The sequence below is a fragment of the Parasteatoda tepidariorum genome, chromosome 10 (genome assembly GCF_043381705.1).
Source record: "Parasteatoda tepidariorum isolate YZ-2023 chromosome 10, CAS_Ptep_4.0, whole genome shotgun sequence".
NCBI lineage: Eukaryota > Metazoa > Arthropoda > Arachnida > Araneae > Theridiidae > Parasteatoda > Parasteatoda tepidariorum.
The window spans coordinates 13,945,332-13,967,425 of NC_092213.1; the positions used below are offsets into that span (position 1 = coordinate 13,945,332).

General features: G+C 29.6%; 2 protein-coding genes across 3 annotated transcripts in view; both read left to right on the top strand.

The window, feature by feature from the left end:
* LOC107437370 (putative acyl-CoA-binding protein) overlaps positions 1 to 16,978 on the top strand; it is a 20,326-nt gene extending 3,348 nt beyond the window's left edge. Inside the window, exons 2-4 of the mRNA XM_043048333.2 lie at positions 9,756 to 9,870; positions 13,563 to 13,625; positions 16,560 to 16,978. Of these exons, the coding sequence (XP_042904267.1) occupies positions 9,756 to 9,870; positions 13,563 to 13,625; positions 16,560 to 16,627 (246 nt within the window). The 3' untranslated portion in view covers positions 16,628 to 16,978. The remainder of the gene's footprint in view (positions 1 to 9,755; positions 9,871 to 13,562; positions 13,626 to 16,559) is intronic.
* The window catches only part of LOC107449418 (uncharacterized), a 314,197-nt gene that overhangs the window by 37,784 nt on the left and 254,319 nt on the right, over positions 1 to 22,094 (top strand). The window contains exon 1 of one of the 2 annotated variants that reach the window (XM_071186745.1): positions 6,334 to 6,348. The exons of the other annotated variant lie outside the window; for it this stretch is intronic. The gene's annotated coding sequence lies outside the window, so the exon portion shown is untranslated. Of the gene's footprint in view, positions 1 to 6,333; positions 6,349 to 22,094 lie in introns of those variants that run through there. 2 annotated transcript variants of the gene reach the window in all.

The following is a 22,094-nucleotide window of genomic DNA, read 5'->3' on the forward strand; positions in this document are numbered from 1 at the left end:
GAATATTTACATATTCATCCTCAGGGATGTTTCCCAGACCGTCGCCAATAGCCCATTGCGCAGCTCTAGTGCGGCGTAAATGAACTACAACAACATAATTTTCAATCTAAAACTTCTTAAAAGACGTGATTTTTTTTCCTTTACATATACGGGACCTTATTTTTGCACACATATAAATTTATGAGTAGATTTTTTACCTTTTCAAGAAATCGGATCTTTCACAATAAGTCAGATAAGACTGCTGGGCTTTGCGTCAACTCAAGTTCCCATCTTCGCAAAATGAGTATATTTTTCACAATTTCACCAAAACAGAACTTTTCCAAAAATACTAGAATAATCCCTTGTTATGATATAATTTAGTAGAGCTTCCTCTATCTTTTGTATGAATCCAATTTAGAATGATTATGAGTAATTACAGACTTCTTTTATCAGAAAAAAAAGAAATTTTTACCTAATTTTAAATTTCTAAAACAAATTTTTACTTAATTTTAAATTTTTAAAAGAAACTTTTACCTAATTTTACTTATCTCTTTGGTTTCCGTTTGAATGCAAATTTCTTAATCTAACTTTTGACTACTTTTTAGCTAAAAAGAATGTTCGATTTCGACTGGAGCTCTGTGCGCGATGACAATAAAAAGTCACACTTATTACCTGATCGCTACAAGCATAATGCATCGGCATATTTTTGCCAAAATTTCGACCATTAACCGACAATTTGGTTAAGTTCTCAAAATTCCACTGAAGCTCAGTGCTTGTTGAATATGTAAGCTTCAATTGGGTACTCGCACTTCAAGAAGAGGAAGATCAACGATACCCACACTTGTGACCTATGACATCGATGCTAGCTGATCATTTATAATCAAAATGCCGTGTTAAAGCTGAGCTAAGTTTCTCCACATAAGTTAGAATGTTGATTAAAGTGAAAATAATGAAATAAAGCGCTTTATCAAGCATCGAATTTATTCAAATGTAATTCTTTCTCGTCTATGCCTTCTACTTGACTTTGAATTATTATCTGTTTATTTATTTTATTGAAACAGCGACATATTTCTGTTTTGTGTACCTGGCAACTTCGATGCTAGTTTATGTTCTACGTGGCTTCATGCCTGTCTTTGTGTTAAGAAATATAAATAATTGAAATCTTTGTGTAAAAAAGTAGAATGTGTCACTTAAGAGAATTGATACTTGAAGGGCTTGGCTCACACGAAATAGAATGGAATGAACAGTTTCTAACGTAAACAAATGGCACGTTTCAACAACCAATCAGGATCGAAATACCCATACTACGTCACTTGTAGATATCCTATTGTTTCTTAATCGCTAATGGCAGAATTTATCGCCATATAGCAATGATCGAACCAATCGAAATTGCTGACACTTTTTGACACATTAACTAGTTTACAAGATACTAAAAATAATAAAATAAAAGCAAGCTTTTATAAAACACATTTTTCAAGTGAACCAAAAACGATTCTATAAATTTAATTTTGTCACCCATTCGACGAAAAATGTGGAAAGATGATGTTTTCAGAAGTGATATTCTTTACATTTTTCGTTTTAGATGCTGTAAAAAATCTAAATTTTTTCTCGTTTTTTAAACTTTTTTTTTTAAAAAAAACTGAGTTTTTAAAATTTCAATTATTTTTTCTGAGGAATACCATTGCATGTGTGTTGTGAATCAGGTGTTATTCTAAACTTTACACGAAATCGTGAAAAATGTACTCATTATTTTGTGAGGATAGGGTCCTGATTTAGTGAAAAATCACAAAAAAAAAAAAAAATAACTGTAATCTGTAAAGTCACCAGTGAGACCGGTCTCCTCGAAATAGTGTAAAATCTACTTTTAATTTTAGGTTATCACTTATAAATTTTTAAAAAAACTGAGGTCCCGTTTATGAGAGAGAAAAAACACAAAAATTATTTTTTAAGAAATTACCTAAAGTTTAAAATTACGTATTAAAAGACGTCATTCATAAAATAAACTACGTTTATAAAGGGTTCGTTTTTGCGATAATTTTTTTTTCGAAGCACCTGAATTTAATCTCGAATGATCCCAGGTTTATTACAGAAATTTAGAATTACATGAAAGGATAATAACTATACATTCATTTTCAGAACTAAAACTTTAGATTAATATTGAAAATTTATAAATATATTAATTTTTAAAAGATAGTGATTTGTCATTGAGTAAGCTAATAGTTTAAGCCTTACATACTTTTAATAAATATTAAGCATTTATAAAAATAAATCTAAGTAACGTAATGGGATACACCACGAAATACTAGGCATTTTAATAAATACCAAAAAACTATAGTTTAGAAAATTTTGAAATTAAAAAAAAATTATTTAAAAAAAAATGAAAACTTTTAGTTTTTTTTTTAATGTTTCGTTAATTTCTGAAACATTAAAAACTATTAGAAAATTACACATTAATTTATCCAAATGTTTTTATAAATTATTTTTGACATCGTACCATTTTTGACGCCATCATAATTACGGAGATTTCCGAAAAAGAAATATCTGAAAATATTAAGCTATGGAATATGGTTCAATTCAATAAAAAAGGTTTTATTGAGGAAATTTTCAGATTTTGGGACGGAAAAGATTGATTCGGACAATTATAATTAAAATTCAATTTTAGACCACTACATTATTACTTTAATATGCTTAAAAACATATTTACGTTTTCTTACAAATTTATCATTTTCTTAAAATACATTGAAACAAGAACAAAATTTAGAACATGAAGTATTGAATTGGTTTTAAATAACTTCTGCAATATCATTACAAGACACGGAAAACTCCGATTTTTTTTCCTTTCTATAAATAGAAAATACATTGTTTTTTGGGGCTTTGACTAATTTTTAAATCGAATCACGGAGCACGTAAACAATAAGTAGAACGCAAAATAGAACTTTTCAAAGATCGTCTGCTGTTTCATTCACCTTAAACTCACTTTCATACCTTAAAACAATAAAGAATTGTTCCATGTTTCTTGCTTTACGACTTAATTTTATCATTACTTAGAAATTATTTATAATCTTTTTGTCTATACATGTTTTTGAAGAAGAAAAACCCGGGAAGATATATATATTTCAAATAAGGAAATAGCTTCCCGAAAATATGTGAATATGTGTTTGAAAAATGTGAATTAGTCCGCAATTTTCCCACAATTGAATTATCAAAGTATTTAGAAGTAGCTACTTGATTTTTCTATTAATAGAAAAACAATACTTTATGAGAGAAATTGAAAATATTTTTTTTTTCGGATAATAATCATTTTTTTCCAAAAAAAAAATTGTGATAGATTGATTCGATTCGTTTGTCAGAATAATCTGACAAAACTTTGACTGAAACTTTAGGTTATTTATAATAACTAAAATTATAAATTTATATTTAACAATTTTGTTTGCCAACTGTACTTTACGACTTTAATAATAACAATAATAACTTTGATATTAGTATAAGACTTCGACCTCTTTCTAATTATAAATTTATACTTAGCCATTTTATTTATCAACTATACTCTAATAACTTTGATTTATTATCATAAAACTTCAATCTTTTTCCAGTTACAAATTCATACTAAACCATTTTATTTACTGACTGTACTTTAATAATTTTGATTTATTAATACAAAACTCTTTCAAGTTTTACGTCTCAAATTTAAAATAGCTTTCAGAAAAATAGTTTTATCTTTGCAATATACCGAAGAAAACAAAGATTCTTACTCCCGTACTGAAATAGCAATTAAAATAATTATAACTAGACAGATAATTAATTTTTTTTTAAACTCATTGTAATTGAAAAGTAAAGTAATCATTTTATTAATAATAAAAAATACGAAATAAATATAATATAAAATAATAATAAAACAAAATAAATATTTACATCACTACAAAAGTTTACTTCGGAATTTAATGCTGCATTTTGTTATTGACCACTTTAAATTTTAAAAAATCATCTATATTCACAAATTTAAAATAACTTTCATACATCTTCGATACATTTCTTAAACTTAACACGTTTTATAGATTTCGTGGCATTTAGGTTAGTTAATTTTTTTATTTCTCAATATTCAGGATAAGGAATAAAAAATAATTCTTTTTTAGAAGGAAAAACGCAATTACAATTGAATACTATTAGTAAACTATTATTTCGAATTATATTTATTTTCAAAGCTATCGTCTGAAGTGGACAGTATTGTTCTACGCTTTAAAATATGGATCAGTTCAGGATGGTTCCTTGCTGTGGTGACTGAGATCAGAATTACGAACGCCAATTTAGAATAACTAATTGAAAAAATGCTTACTAACAAATTATTATATCGATTATTCTACGTCCATTTGTAATTTTCAAAGATTATCTTATTCAGATACATGCGGGTAAAAATATATAAAAGAGAACAGATTTAGTATCTTGTTGTTATTTTTCAAGGGTTATTAAATCAGTTTGCTATGCAGAATGCAATTTAAAAGAAAAATAATAATAATAGTTAGAAATAAATTAATCATAACTGTGAATGAAATTGACTTTCATTTTTTATAAGTATGACTTATCGCAAGTTATTAACATTTTTGTCATCTTCTATGGAATTATCTCCGAGCTATGAAACATAAAATAATCGTACATTTTCTTCATCCGTTGTAGTCACATTCTTTAACTCGTTCTTCCCTGGGAAAGTTTGAAACCATATGAATGAGGCCCATTAATGCACTTGACCCCCTGTATCTCGAAGAAGGAATTAAAAATGGCGCGGACAAGAAAAGAGAAAAGTTTTCAAGGACAATAAAATGGTTTTACGCTGGTTTGCCCTTACCGTACGCCCTTTGCAGACCACACTGGCTATCTTACACTAGATAGGAATGCAGTTGTGATTCTACGATGAGGTGGAAAAGGGGAAGGATTTATGCTGGCACGCCAACAGACCATTGACCGCTGGCATCATTCGCGCCAAATATTTTTCCCGCCACCCCATATCCTGTTGGATATGCTCTGTAACGAAATGTTCTAAAGTCGAAACAAGTAGAAAAAAAAATATCCTTTATGGTCTTTAAATCTACTTTTTTTATATATATCGTTTGACGTTTTCATCACGCAATAATCTCGTCACGCAAGATATGGGTTTGTTCCCTCAGGAGAAGAATATTTTCTGATTGGTGCGATTTGAAAACGATTTTCCAAGGGTTAAGCTGCTTGTTTTACAAAAAGTTCTTTCGTCTGATTTTTGCATACGTTAAGAGATTATAAGTGTGAGTTGTGAGATGCATTTTAAATGCGTTACCGATTTTGATAATGGTAGATTTTGATCTTCAGGAAATTCAAAGTGGTCTGGGTTAAACTTGCAATTTAGCTGAATTTCTGACTCGTGATAAAACTCAGAGATTAGCTGAATATTTTATTTTCTGCAAGCAATTTTGGCGCATTTGCTTGGAAAGATAGTAATAGATTTTTGTTGGTTTCAATTTCCCTTACGGCAGGTGTGTAGGAATAAACTTGCCACCTACAATCACTACCTAAACATTGATTTGCGAAGTTAATTGAGCATTCATTTTTTTCCAATGACAATAAAAAAATTAGTTTCAAACAATTATTTAGTATTCTGATTACTTATAACGATTCCGATCTTTATAGTAAAGCTATTAACACATGAAAAATTCCAAAAAACATTAAGTCTTCCATAATAACTCAAACATACTAGTATATGCATACATTTCTTATGAAATTAATACGAAAACAGTTATTGAAATTCGTATTTGTAATTCTTAATAAATTCTAGTGTCCTTTCAGATTTAATATAGAACACGGCTCTTTTTAATGAAATTGAGTTTGACGTTTGAAATGAAACAGATGTAATTAGCTTTCCTTTCTTTTACGACAGAGTTTCTTTAACAGCCCCTTTCTGCATACATTTTTCAAAAAAAAATTGCATACATTTTTCAAAGCATGCATTATTTACGTAAAAAAATAAATAAGGCGATGAAAAATGGTGTTAATGCCTGTATTTGCATTATACTGAATTTTTAATTTAACTTAAGGCATAAAAAAGAGCGAGAAAGAGACAGCTAAAGGTCTATTTGTTATAAAAAAAAGTAAGATTAAGGATATGTTAGCATTCATATTTTCTTAATCATTACAGTCCCTTCAAGATTTGTAGTGATGTTTTCTCCTACTTGCATTTCTTTTTCAACGCGGAGAAGATAAATTGATTGTATTGCAGCAAAGAAAAAGTCGTTCGAACCAGGAAATGATTACCATTTACATCAAGGTTGTGAAGTTGAAGGAAATTTGGCTGGAGTCAGAAATTTTTTTTTTTTACTCCGACTCCTGTTAATTAAAAGTTAACTTCAACATGTTTAAAAAAAAGTTTTTCATGTTACTAAAATTAGTTAGACTAATATTTATAATTAAGTGAACAAAAATACTACTTAAAAGAACATAATGATAATTATGTAAATTATCAAAACTTATATTTATCACATTTGAGCTTACGTTTTATTAAACTATTAAAAAAAAAATTTGAAATCTTTAAAAATTGATATTAAGGGAATTATTAATGAGTTTTTCACTTAAAACTTCCAAAACAAAGTTTGAGCTAAATTAAAAAGGTACGTAAATGAATTGAATGAATAACTTATAATAGTTTTCTATCTCATGAATATTCGATGAAGAATCCTCCTGTGAGAAAATGCTAATAGATGTGGTAGTATAAGATATTCATATCTAGCTTTTCCTTGTTATGGTTTTACTCAATTTCAATAGTTTTTTGACGTGATTAGGTTACGCTTATTTTATCGGCATTTGAAATATATCAATAGTCAAGGATAAAAAGGAAAAGTGCCGAATTTAGACTTAATTTTATTAAAATTTGAACAACAAAATCACGAGCAGGATCCTGGAAGTTGAACATAAGGAAAAGTGAAAAAGTGTAAAGCTAAAGGACAAACGTTTAAAATAGTTGTATTTCATTGATTTAAATTCAGTTCAGTTCATTTTAGGTTACACTTCAGGTTTGGTAGCTTATAGGTTCGACAGGTATACAGGAACTTCACTTTAACCGCTGCAGAAATTTCGGTACTTGAACGTGCTATGTTGATTATACCACAATCTGTACAAATATATATTTTTTTAATTTATTTTTTCAACTATTATGCTATAATGAATAATAGGTTTGATTCAAGTAACTCTAAGTGCGAATCAAAATATGGAAATGGGTTATAATACTTACTTTCTAACATTAATAGTTTCCAAGGATTCGGTAAAAATTTTAATCGAATCTAAATCGGAGTTGAGTTCCGAGAAATGTCCAGTGCCGGAGTAGAACATTTCAACAACCCACTCCACAGCTCTGTGGTCACTACGGTCAATAAAGCAAATATAGTTAAAGTGAATAAACTAAAAAAGTATTGCCTGACCACAACCAAGTATTTTTTTCTCCGTTTTTTTCATTTATTAAAAAGTAGTATCGCTTATCCTTATCTTATCTCTTGTTGAAAATATTTGCACTTGGAATCGATTTATAAGTACTAAAGTTTTATTTAATTTATAATTAATAACTGATATTAACTAACAAATAATTTTATCAATAATCTTTTATTAATACCCCATTTAGTAACAGTTTATTAATATCCCCCTTTATCTTTATGCGTTTTCATTTTACCTTCTGTACACTGTAAAAAATTCCGGATAAAAATACGCATGAAGTACCTAACCAAGTGCATCCTCCATAAAATCCGTTTTATCGTAAAATCCATACTTAGCATAAAATATTAAACCATAATTTTTACAGTAATATGAACTTAATTAGAATACTTTAGTGATTTTAAGGTAATTTATTAATAAAAATTGCGGAATATATTTTTTGTTCCGTATCTGTTCCGGTAAAACGGCCGCGTTTTTCTGGTATTTTTATGCTAAAATAATTTTGAAATTTTGATTGATTTATGAAAGGAACCATTTAGAGGTAATTAACTGCAATTAATTTAATTTTTAAGACCCATTTTTTTCTTTTATCTCAAGGTGGTTAGGATATTTTTCAAAATTTTACCCTACGGTAAAAAATAGGCCATAAATTTTATTTTATGTGCTTGGAAATAATTGAATTCATAGATTCAGTGTATTTAACTACAGATCCCAATGAATCTACAAGCTCCATAAGAAAGGATCAAATAAACGAAAGCATAACGCATTAGAGAAAATATCTTCACTGCATTGGCCTCTCTTCTTAGCTCCAAGTTAATTTTTACTGTTATTAAATGCAAATNAAAAAAAAAAAAAAAAAAAAAAAAAAAAAAACGGATTTAAAAACTGTTTTGTTCGGAAAACAGTACAAATTTAGATCGTAATGCGAAAAAAGAAAACTAAAAATAATAATAAATAAACATAGAAAAATTCCTTACAATTATATCTAAAAAAATATTATCTGAATGCAAAAAAATAAATAATCTTTAAAGAATCTCTATTTTTTAAAATTAAATTGAGGAAGTTAGCGTTAGATGGTCGTATTTTTTATCCGACCTATTTTTTTAAAGTTTACGGATGAGTACTTAAACCAATTAAAATTGGTTCAGCAACCATCCAAATTAATTTGGTACATCAGCCAACTGCTGCTTAACTCTTAATTGAACTGAAGGTTAAAAATATAGAACAGTTTTTTTTACGTGATAAGTTAAAAATAACAATCATTATTATGCAATTAAAAATAGTAATTTAAATTAAAAATAGTAATAATTATTTAAAAAAGTAATTTAAAAAATAGTTGCATTGTGTTAATATTTTTAAAGGGTAAAGATGATTTCAATTTTTGTATTTACAATAAATCAATTTTACTTTACAATAAACTTTCTCTCATGAATCCATAACAATATTGATACACCCCTAACTTTCTTCATAACAAATTAAGCTTTTATTTTATTCGTTGAAGCAATTTCAAACTTTAAAAAAACTTATTATGGTTTTTTTAGTAATACAAACGAATTTATTAAAAAAAACTTTTTTTATATCTTTTCATCCAACAATGATTTAAAAATATTCATAAAGTTATGTTATCATATTTAAGTAATGCACTGTTATAATGATTTTAATAATATTAAAGTTTTATTAATAATAAAAATTATTAAAAAGTTAATTAAAATGGTAATTCTTATAGAGTAAAAATAGTTGCATTATGCTAGCTTAATGTTTTTCAAGGGTTAAAATTACCTCAATTTTATTTCAGTAAATGAATTTCGCATTAAAATAAACTTTCTCCAATGAATCTCTAATGATATTAATACACCTGTAACGTTTTCTTTAACAAATTAAAATAAAAAACTCGTAATCTGTAACCATTTAACATATGAACAAGGTAATGTTAACATATTTAAGTAATTTTCTTTTTAAATTTTTTTTTAAAAATGAAAATGCAGTTTTAATAATAGAACCAAATTTATTAATAAAAAAAAACATTTACTTACAAATAAAATACTTTATGTATCTTTCCTCTAGGGTTCGAATTCCACAATCACGAATGATCTTTTTTATCACATCGTTATTCATCTAATTTTTGTTTTTGTGCCTGCAGTTTCATAGCGTTTGACATTGTTACCTTGTTACCATTGTTACCTGTTATAAGTTAAATTGAACTTGGTGCTGCATAGCCACGTCCGACTCAGTGTTATTAAACGGAATATTCAATCAAACGTACCCTCTTGTTTAATTTCTAGTGTTGTTTTCCGAATTTGCCATTTTTTAATAAATTTCTCTAATTTATTTAGAAATTCAACACTGCCGCCACTTCCGTGAAGGATATGAAAAGCCGGCCTTCAGATTCAGAGCTTCTGGAACTGTACTCCCTCTACAAACAAGCCACTTGCGGTGATTGCAGTGCAGGTATTCATATTGTATTGTATTCATATTAATCTATTGATCTATCACGAGAACTCCACCTAAATCAGACTCATGGACTGTATTCATTATGATCTACTGCCCGGCTATCAAGAGAACTCCTCTGGACATGAGACGCACGGGCTGCGTTCATAATGATCTACTGTCCGGCTATCAAGAGAACTCCATTCGACATGAGACTCACGGGTTAAATTTGAAAAAAACATTAAACTTGGAAAATTTTGTATTCGTTATGTATTCAAAAAGTAGAAAATAAACTTTGGGTAAGAAAAAGTTGCAAAAAAAAATTCTTTAGCGAGTTTTAGATAGAGGTCAAGATTTTCGAACACCGACGAAAAACAAAAAATCTTTTAGAGAAAAATTCTTTTCATAATTTTATAAAATAAATCAAAACATAAATTGATTTTCATAGAAAGTTAAATTTACTACAGTCAAAGTAAAAGCAATAAACAATGTGTGGCTGTTTGAAATTTCTTACTTAAGCAAGAATTGGGGTTTGTAATTTCGTCAAATTGTCGCCACGACGAATTGTGTGTATCACGAATTGTTGCTGAGACAGACCTTGCTAGCGGCGAATAGTGCCTACGGCGAATCGTCGCTGCAATTGTAGGCGATGAATTGTCCCACGGAGAATTGTGCTTTTTCAAATTCGACTTCTTGAGCCGCGATGGCTCAGGGAGCGTTCGCTTTCCAATGAGGCGAACCGGGTTCGAATCCAAGTAGATACGAATTCCGCATCCGGCTTGCACCGACCACAGAGCTAAGGTGAAATATCCTCAGTGGTAGACGGATCATGGGCTAGTTCTTTACCGTTAGGTGAATCATGAGAGGTTCTCGTGGTCTTCCTCTCTATGTAACGCAAATGCGGGTTAGCTCCATGAAAAAGTCCTCCACGAAGGCAAAATTTTTCCCAATATTCGATCCAGGAGTTCCCTTGTCTTCTGGATTGGGTTCAAAATTACAAGGCTACGGAGTTGAACATTAGTATTCGTAAGCCCATGAAATTGTGTCGACTGTTCAACGACGGTTATAAAAGATAAAATAAAAATTTAACTTCTTGAGCCGCGATGGCTCAGGGGATAGAGCACTCGCCTTCCAATGAGATGAACCGGGTTCGAATCTCAGCGATGGCTGATCGATACGAATTCCGCATCTGGCTTGCACCGACCACAGTGCTGCTATGAAATATCCTCAGTGGTAGACCGGTCATGAGTCGTCAGGCTAACCATGGGAGGCTTTCGTGGTTTTTCTCTCCATGTAAAGCAAATGTGGGTTAGTTCCTACACTTGATCCAGGAGTTCCCTTGCCTTCTGGATTGGGTTCAAAATTGCAAGGTTACGAAGTTGAACATTAGTAGTCGAAAACTCAAAAATTGGGTTGCCTCTTCAACGACAGTTCAAAAAAAAAAAAAAAAAAAAAAAAAAAAAAAAAAAAAANACTCGACTTCTTACGACGAATCCAATTTCTGCATAAAAAGAATACTCACTCTAAATAAATAAAATAAACAGCAATCACTAAAAAAAATTTTTTTCATTCTTATTTTAACAATTATTCTTTACTATTAGTTAGTTATAAATTTAAAACATAATTGGCATAGGAAGAGAATATAGTAAATAGCAAAAACAAGTTTAATTTTGTGAAGCATTGCGAAAACATACTGGAAAGGAAGAAAATAAAAACTTTTTTTACAGACAACCTGTTAAGTAAATAAATCATTAACTCGACCTCGGCGAGCTTCCTTTCATGTTTTTTTTTCATAATTAATTCATTGTTATTCAGTTCTGATAAGGAAACTTGAATCACATGAGATGCCCTAACAATATTTGTTATTTATATTTATATGTAGTTAAATGTATTTCATCATAGTTGTTATGAAGGTTATTTATACAGTATATAATATACTGCTTAAATAAAGAAAATGTTTTTATTTAAGAATATAATTCTCAATTATGCTAGGTTTAAGCATTTCTTCTTCTTAAAATGATTTCATGTGTATGAGCTAATTGGAGTACGGAAACTCTTGATAATCCGTTTTGTAGTTTACTAATGTTTTATACAGAAATAAACTCTTGCGTCTGTAAAATCCTTTAACAAATACCCCTAGTATTTTGTTTTCAAGGTATTCTGTCTCGTGGTATTTAGTACTTGCGAGATGCTGCCCATGAAGTTTTTTTGCACACGTGATGATCAGGGTGACCTGATGAGATTTTGCCCACATAAGATTCGTTCCCGAACAATTTTGTCTCTGTTAATTTAGATCATTTGGTCAGTACGAAATTCTGTGCCATATTTTATCCGCATACGATTCTATTCAACGATATTTTGATCCCGTGAGAGTCTGAACCAGCGATATTTTACAAGATACTGCCCTGCTATATTTTCTGTCTTGGGATACTGGAATCCAGCCGGTTTTTCTTTCTTTTTATATATTTGAATCTCTCATTCTTTTGCAATGTCAAAGGATTGTTTGTAACACTATAAAATGCATTTAAACATATAATTTTATTTTACACGATATTTACGATTTTATGGATGACACTGAGGAGCAAATTTTTTGTTGCATTTATACCAGTACGTACTTGATGTTACCTAATTCGAGTTTGGGGACTTCAAAGCCGAAATTTGTTCTGATTACTACAGATTTTTTTAAAATGATAATTTCAGTTATGTGTTGTTTATAAACTTGTGCTTTCGGAAAAAAATAAGTTTATACAGATATTTATACGCTTAGCAGCTTTAAAAATAAATAAATAAATAAATAAAATAACACTTAAAGTAACAAACATGACCTTGACGTATCGCCTCACAAACTTAAATCTATTATCTTCTTTTCCGTACCATTCCCTACGTAGCAGAGAAGTGGGAACACTTAGTATTCACTCCAATGACTTTTTTAAAATTCTTGATTAGGAGTATGTTATTAGATTACATTATAACTAAAAGGAAAAAGGAAGTAAATTGCAGATTTGATGAAAGCAGAAAAAAAGGAAAGTTGTAAAAGGAAGTAGATTGCAGATTTGAAATCAGCGGCGTGAAAATATCAAAGAACTGTTCAAACTTCTCATGCAGCAGGGAAAAAATGGTTCTCCAGTGTTATCCATGAAACTCGCGTAAATTGTGGCTCAGGAGATAGAGCGTTTGCCTTATATCGAGGTGAATGGGTTCGAATTCCAGCGATGGCTATTCGATACGAATTCCGCACCCGGCTCGCACCAGCCACAGTGCTGACGTAAAATATCCTCTGTGGTAGACGGATGGGTTGGAGTCCCCTTACCGTCTGGCTAACCATGGGAAGTTTTCGTGGTTTCCCTCTCCATGTAACGCAAAAGCAGGTTAATTCCATCAAGAAACCTCCACGATGGCAAATTTCTCCTAATACTTGATCCAGGAGTTCCCTTGTCTTGCTGATTTAGGTCGTAAACTCAAAATTGGGTCGGCTGTTCCACGACGTTTATAAAATAAAAATAACAAAATGTAGGTTGCCCCGCTACTCAATTTCATAAATAGGCTGGAGTCTACTCTATTAAAAAATGTATTATTTAGAGTTTTTTTTAATGCAAATAAAAAAAAATATCTTGCATACTTTAAAAAAAAATATTCGAAACCATGCCAATAATAAAAAGTTTTTTTAGCGTGTCGTATTTTTAATATTTATCTTCATTTTAATTTTTTTTCAGACAAACCAGGTGCGCTTGATCTGAAGGGCAAAGCTAAATGGGAAGCTTGGACCGGTAGAAAAGGTGATTATTTTTTTTCACTATCTTCATTTCTGAATCTGTATAATCAAAATATGGAGGGGGGGGGGGGCTCCCAAAGGGTACCAGCTTGCCTGGAAAGTAAAGACAGTCTGTGCGGAATTTAGTATTAACCGACTGGCTACACTGTACCTAAAAGGGTTAAAACGCCGATTGTAAAATAAAGTCAATATACCTTTCATATTAAAGTATGTGGGAGCTAATGCTCTATAACAGTGATTCCCCCCCCCCCCNCCCCTAAATGTTAATTGCCACCTTCTATTTCTCTCTCTCTCCTTTTTTGTGCTCAATTTGACGCTATAGGCCTCAATATTACTAAATTGAAGAAGGAAAAAAAATTAAAATGTAATTTTTTACGTTTTTTCTTTTCTATATTTTTTCAAAAAGAACAGATAAGGAAAATAATTGATACAGGGATAATTTTTTTTTAATTGAAAGCATTGATAAACTCTATTGTCCATTTTTGACCTTGTGCTTTCAGTTAAAGCATGAATGTTAGTCAGAAGTCCGCTTTCAGCAATTTTTTCTTTTTTACTTATTTTTTTTAAATTTTTTTCTTTTTTTTCTGAGAGGATCTTAAGACAGATCTTTGTTCAACCCAAAGTATGATGAGCAAAGTTCAGAGAAACTTTATTTTATTTATTTTATTATTATTTTTTTTTAAATTCGTAATTCTTTGTCTGAAGTCTGAACGATTGGTTTCGTATACATTTTCGATTTCAATATTTGTTAGCTTTTTATCATTGTTTTCAATTCAATACTCATCCCCCCCTCTGAGGATCATAACCCCATTGAGGGGAGAAATCAACCCTAATTCAGGAACCCCTGCTCTATAATGGTCTCGATGCGATAATTATATAAGTTTAACTTCGTTAGAAATTGTGTATTTTGGTTAAACTTGTGTAATATTTTTACTCGAAACCACAGTAATGATACACATCAAAATTTTAATAGCATGTTTTCGCTTGTTTCCATGGTAACAAAATGAATACTGAGAGGATTCAAATTCTATTGACTAGTAAACAAAATAAAAGTATTTGGGTGTCTACGTCAATCAATACAAATAAACATTAGAAAGAAACGCAAATAAAAAAGAAAATTAAAATGAAGAACATTTAAATTTTTTAAAATAACGTTGGTATAGCTATGTTGTCATGCTACAAAAGTTTATTGCAAATATCCTATTATGTTTCTCAGTATAGAGGAATTACATATTTTAAAGCTTTACATATCATATTCAAATTACGGCAATTAAAACCATAAGCCTTTCTAAATTAAGTCTAGTAACATCACTAATACAAAATTCGATTCAACGATTTGAAAAAATTAATTGTTTTAAATTTATACATATAGTAAAAACAAACTAACTATACACACACACACACTAAACGCAAAAAGGATAAAAAGAAAGAAGAGAAAAATGAAAAAAAACAAAGAAAATTAATAAGTTTTCCTTACTGCGCATAAGCTGATAGTATGTAGAATTTATAAAATAAGTTCAAAATATAGAGAAAACAGGGAAAAAATTTCAGAATAATGAAAAGAAAAGAATAAAATTATTAAAATTAAATAAATAAAATACACACACAATAAAAAATAATAATTTTCTTCTTCTCTTTTCATTATTCTGTAATTTTTTCCTCGATTTCTCTACATTTTGTGGCGCGTTCTCACTGAAGTATAGAAGCGCGTTTGACTTGTTAGTTACCTAGAATTGGTCCGAAATTGGGTGTGCTCAAGGTAATAATATTATACTGGATAATTCTAAGTTTGTATTTAATAAAGTTGAATTTTGATTAAAACATTTAGAGAAATTATTAACATTTAACGAAAACCTAATTTTATTTAAAAAAAATTCTCTATTAAATTTTTGATTTTTAGTTACGGATTTGCCCAAATTGGATTTGTATATGATAAAAATATAAACTTAGTAAACAAGGAAATTTTTAATAAATTTATTGATAGTTATAACCTACAATTAACTCAATGATTTCATATAGAATTTAATTACATTAGTTGGATATTCATTGTTTTTTTAATCAAATTTGGAAGAGTTCGTCTATTTGTTTTTTCGATAAATTAACATTACTACTTATTCTTTTAATTTTATTTGATTAAAAATGGTATTTAAATAAATGTTTTTAGAAGCATTAGAATTCCATGTAATTAGCTTATTTATTTTAAATTTAAAATAACTTCGTTTATCGTCTAAATCAACAATGCTGAGATTTTATTCTTCATTATCCCTTAAATCCAAAAAATTGAAAATAATATTATCGCCTTATATATAATATTATGTAAGAAGCAATTAAGTGTATATATTTTTTATTTCCAATGAGCTGCACAATCGGTCTTGCCGATGAGCAGACCTAGTGCGTTCTCCAGAGTTGGTATCCACTCTTTCAGGACCACCACAATGGGTGAGATACCGTTGGTCATGTTAATTTGAACGTCTCGTTTCTGCCACACTAGATGACAGCACCGAGACTCTATTTGGATGCTAAAGTGTACTAGGAATTTAATTTTGCCGGAAATGCCAAGAGCCAATAAGGCACTCCAGGGATTAAGTGTATATATATAATTATAAATTTTTTAATTAAGTACTATATTATAAATTTTATTTTTCTTTTCCTTGATTTTCGGCTTTTTAATACGTTTTTTTCAAATAAATATGTATGAAAAAAAAAATGTAAAAAATGTTTTATTTTAATAATTTTGTTTCTTCTCTTTTCATTAATCTTTATTATTTTCCATGTTTATTTATTATGTTTTCACTATATTCTTTGACCTTAACATGTTAAAAGAAATTTACTATCACCTACTGTAGATAAGTAATATCCCGAAGTTTTAAACAAGAATTTTTACGTCATTTGTTTCAAAGTATGTAATAAATAATAAAATGAATTTTTTTTATTGCAGGCATGGCTCAAGATGCAGCCAAAGAGGCCTACGTAACACTGGCAAATACCCTCATCACCAAATATTGAGCTTAACTTTTCACGTATCATTTCCTGTCTTTTTCTAAAAAAAACATAGATAAAAGAATTTCAAGTGTATCCACATATCTTATTTTATATGTCACTGTTGTAAATTTTTAAGCTCTCAAGATATTTATTGTAATCCTCGTTTAAATAGCTGCAATTTTGTTCCAACCTATTTCATTTATTAGCGTTTTTCCTATTCATGATACGTATTCCATTTTTTTTTTAATGTTCTTGACTCTGATTGGTTCTTCAGATGTCAGCTTTAAGTATTATACATCCGTTCCTATGTGAGAGGTTTGTATACCAGTCGTTATTTTGTACTGAAAGATAATAAAACTGGTTTAAAAAAAAGAATGTCTGTTTTAACTTTTCACTTTTTTAAACAACTTTTTTTTTCATAGCTGTCGCTGGATTTAGCCGGGCCTCATGGACAGTATAATATATGTATTTAACTTACAATTTTAACTTCAATTAACAATTCGAATTACTTTCAAATTAAAATAAAATTAATAAAAGAAATTATTTATTTGAAAATTATTTATCTCTCATTTAACGGTATTCTTATTTTATTGGTTCACCATTTTTTTATTCTGTTCGCTGTGGCTTTGGAAACCAATAATTTAACCATCGGTTTCGATGCACTTTATTTCTTTGAAGGAATAAAAAGGCATGAAGTACTAGGCAAAATCGCTAATATTCTATAATTCCAAGCATTTCTTAAATATTCGCTGTCGAGAAAGGCGTGAAGTTTAAAAGAACAAAGTCGTAAAAATCGGCTTAGAATGACGAACTGGCTCGTGTAAACATGAATAAATATTTCTCAATTACTCGTGCTTAAATAAGCCAATAAACTATTTTGAACATGGGCGTTAATTAAGTTCTCCAGCAAAATTTGTCTCCTAAAAACAAAGAAGTAGTTTTTAATAACTACATTTAAGAAAAAAGTAGTCGTAGTTAACTACAAAAATGATGTAGTTTTTCCGACCACCGCTAAATATTTAATTCTACTGTTGAATAACATTCTTAATATTTAATAAATAAAACCTTCTAGCATAAGCTGCCTACTTTTACGAAATTTTTTTGCAAGATNTTTATACTTTTTATTTACATTTTCTTTGACTTTTTTAATTTTTTTCACCTGTCTTTCTTTTTGAAGTAACGAGGCGGTTTCTATTCAGATAATGAATTTTTATAAAAGTTCTTAATGACAGAATAAACGTATTGCTGTTTTATATTAACTGTGTCATTTCGGAATCCATTCTTTCATAGTTGTTCATTTACTTTAGGAAACACGCGGAAAATTACATTGTTTCCTTTTGTTCTTCTATCAGAATTTTTGCAAGTTGCAATCGCGCAAACTGGCATTTCGATAATAGTTTTAAATTCTCGTAAATTCATTGCAAAAACTGAGGAAAGTCATTATAAAATATAACAAATGTCTTAGAATATGTCACAAAAATAAATGCTCCAATATTAGTTAGAGCTAGTAATCCGAACGCTTTGTTCTTGAAGTAAAAGTGCGAGCTTTGCGCCAAAGTGACGTCACTAGAGAAAATCGGAGGATCGGCGCGGCGAGAGTTTCCTCAAAGGAGGGAACCAGCCCTTCTATTCTCTTTAGCCCTGCCTTTCCCCTAAGGTCCTCTCTTATTTAGTTAAAATGTTCTTAGATATTTTAGAAAGCAGACAGTTGAAATTAATTTTCTTTCTTTAAGTTTACACATGTTTCGCATGTTTGCCAACTTCTACTCATGGTAGCAACACTCGTCGTTTTATGTGTAAATCTTGATTTAAATATTACTTTATGACCACTTTTTAAAATCTGTCCCAGCTATATCGTACCAGTTGGCAGCTAAGCATAGAGGGTCTGATCTAGAAATGTGGGAGGCCTAAGCACAGAACTTTAAAGTGTCCCCTGGTCGTTGCTTTAAACTAAAATTTACATGCTGTTTAGTTATGACGTGTTTTTAAATTATTTATAACACTAGTAAATTACGATATATTAGTAAATTTAAGCTTACATTTGTTTCAATTTTTGCAAAATCATAACTCTAACAGACAATTCTTAAGGAAAAACACAAAAAGGAAATATTTGTAACATTCAGGAGGCCCTCAGAAATCTGGAGGACATTGGCCTGGGCCTCTCAGGCCTAATGATAAATCAGGCACTGTATGCACATGCGATATGAAGCAAAGTAATAGTTTTGAGCAAGTAAAAATAATTTAAGACATTTAACCTTCCTTTTTTTTGGAATTTTGTTTTAGAATCTAAAAAAAAAATATATAAGAATAAAGGATAAGTAATAATTTAGATAACTATTTAGTAATTTTTGAGGCCTCTCTCAGAAATCATGGGTCATCCATTCCCATTGGTCAAAGGTGGTAAGGAGACCCTGGCGGACCCCTTACAAACTCATTTACATTCTCGTTCTAAATGTAGTTTTCTATCAGTTATATTTAATAGTTAAAATAAAGAGTGGAAATAGGAAGAAGAAATTTACGTCGTTTTGAAAATAGAACATTCAAACTTATTACATGATTATAAGAAATTTTTGAGAACTTAGCGTTTAGATATTTTTCAATCCGTTATACATAACAGTTAATTTTAAAGGAGAAAAAAGACGCTTGTTTGAAAATTGGGGATCTTTTGTTTCACGAAATTGCATCTGAGATCACTAGGTCGAATCCTGAAACATTACGTGACACCAGCATAAACAATACTTTAGCAAAATCTGCACCTGGAACATGAAGTATACACAAATGATGCGTTACACGCGCCATTTTAAACTGTATTCTTTTGTTCCAAATACGTAAAACTAAAATAAGTGGACAAGCAATTATCAACGCTTGGCTACAGATGCATTTTCCCGCGAGAATCTAACACGGCGTTAGCCATGCGTAACAGATGATGCGCAAATGAGCTTTTTTGCCTAATGATTCATCTTATTGTGGTTTTTTTTCCCCTTTGTCGTTCTCTATGGAATAAATTTGATTAAATTTTGAATAAAGTTTATGAATTCTATATTGTTGGACTTTCTTATTCCCAGACAGCGGAATACATAGACTTGTTCTCCCCCTGCAAGTTATGGTTAAAAAATTTTTTTTTATATGAAATAAGAGCACAAAAATCCAATTTTCAAATCCATCACTTGGCATCCATCGGCATTTCCAACCATACTTTTGAATTAAATGGAATAATACAGCCTTTTACTTCTTAACGAGCTTAAGTCTCTTTTTAAATGCATCACATGGCATCCATCGGCATTTCAAACCATACTTTTGAATTAAATGGAAAAATACAGCCATAAGTCTCTTTTCAAATCCATCACATGGCATCTATCGGCATTTCAAACCATACTTTTGAATTAAATTTTTGAATTTGTACAGATTCAAGATTTTATAATTATTAAGTTGTGAGAGCATATGTGAACAAACAAAATAATCAAGCAAGTTCAGATCGGGGGAGTTGAGAGGCCATTTATCCTTCGACAAAATGTCAGCTAAATATTTGCTGCACCATTCCTGAACCACACCTGCAGTATGAGAAGGAGCACTATCTTGTTGGAAGCAGAAATATTTTACCCCATACGTACTCTGGACAGTTGGGAATAAAACTTTTTTCCAAAACCTTAGTTTAAAAATGTTGTGCATTGATTTTTACTTTTTTTTCAATAAAAAATAACTGGATATATATATATGGATATATATATATTATTTTATATATATATGGCCACTTCTCAAAAGGTGGAAACAATAATATGTATTAACAACAGCTAATTTTTAATTCTATTGATATTTAAGTTAGATGCACTAAATCGTCACTAATTATGTAATATACGTTTCCATTTAAATAAATGCAACGTTAGTAAAATAATTTTTTTCATTGAATTTTAGGACATCAGATTATCTTAGCAATAAACAACAAATACCTTAAACAATATATTTATGGGAAAAATTGCAGGCGTTGCAAACGTTACACAATTTGGCCAATACAATATTTCATATGTAAAAAAATGGCATTTTGTTGCAGAAATATTTCACAGAAACATTAGAAAATACTTAAATGTTCGTAAAATTAACCAAAAGGATGGGTTGAAAAAGTGTACTGAATATACTTTAATCTAATTAGTGCATTATTTTAAGATAAAACTTAGATGCATTGCATGCAAAACTGGAGATCAGTAAACGGAATATCACAATATGTCCAGCAAAAACTATTTAAAGACAAAACTATTTTGCGTTTTTGAAATTAGGATAGAATAATATCACCATTCAGCAATAAAAAATAATAAAAAATTTGGGGGTCAGAAATTCGAAGAAAAAAAAAATCCGACAGCGAAACTTTTTTTTAAAAAAATGAATTTTTAAGGTATTTAATAGAAATTGCCTTTAATAATTTATGTTAAATTCTGTGATAAAAGTATTTATTGTGAATTAAATTCAAACGTAATTGTTAAAAAGGGATTAAAGCTTAGATCTGTGTTATACTCCCACCTTTCTGAAAACTTCTTATTTTCAGTGAGCAAAATATAAAAAATTGGGGCTAAACTGCACTTTTTAGATATGGCAAGAATGCATGAAGATTGAAGCAGCAAGAAAGTCTTTTGAGAAAAGCCTATGCTAAAAAGACATCAGGGTAGACTGTGCTGAGAATGATGTAAAAAATTCTTAGGGTTAAGCCCTAGAGAGTAGTCGCTAAATGTAGAAATCACAAGAGAAGGCCAGGGCCCACCCCTGAATCCTGTTTTATGTCATCTCTCACCATTTTCTGGAACCCAGGACATTACCAGGAATTAAAGAAATACATAATTTTACAATGGGAATCAGCATGAATGATGCTGGCAGCAAAATCCATCAATGGATTTAAAAATAATTTTACATAAAAGGAGCAATTATGTAAGCATACATTTTAAGGCAAAATGTAAAAGAAATGAAAGTAAGTGAGATATGGTTTATTTATAGTGAATATAAAACAATGGCCCAGATTATATTTGTTCAAGAACAGAAATATAAAAACAATTCAAAAACACATTCATGTACAAATATAACAATCATATAAACTTTAAATTTTCCTTTTTTTTTATAGAAAAAAAAAACAAAGATCACATCAGGAGAAAGACTTAAGATGGCACGGTAACAAGTAAAAAAAATCAATGCATTTAAATCAGCAACAAAACGTACAGTCAAAACAATTTATACAACATATTATGCACTTTTTTTATTAAAAGTATGTTGCATATTGTAAAAGGAACAGGATAGCCACAAACACTCGGGAAGAAAAAAATTCTTTGACTTTTTTAGGCAGATTTCCTTTTTAAATTTCCTTGATTTTTCAATCAATAAATTTAATTTCATTATTAATTTCTCAGCAGAGACTTTTTTTATACAGAAAACATATTACAGAATATTTATGAATCATTAAAATTAAAAATAAATAGTTTAAAAAAATTATTGCGAGACCATTTTCTTTGGA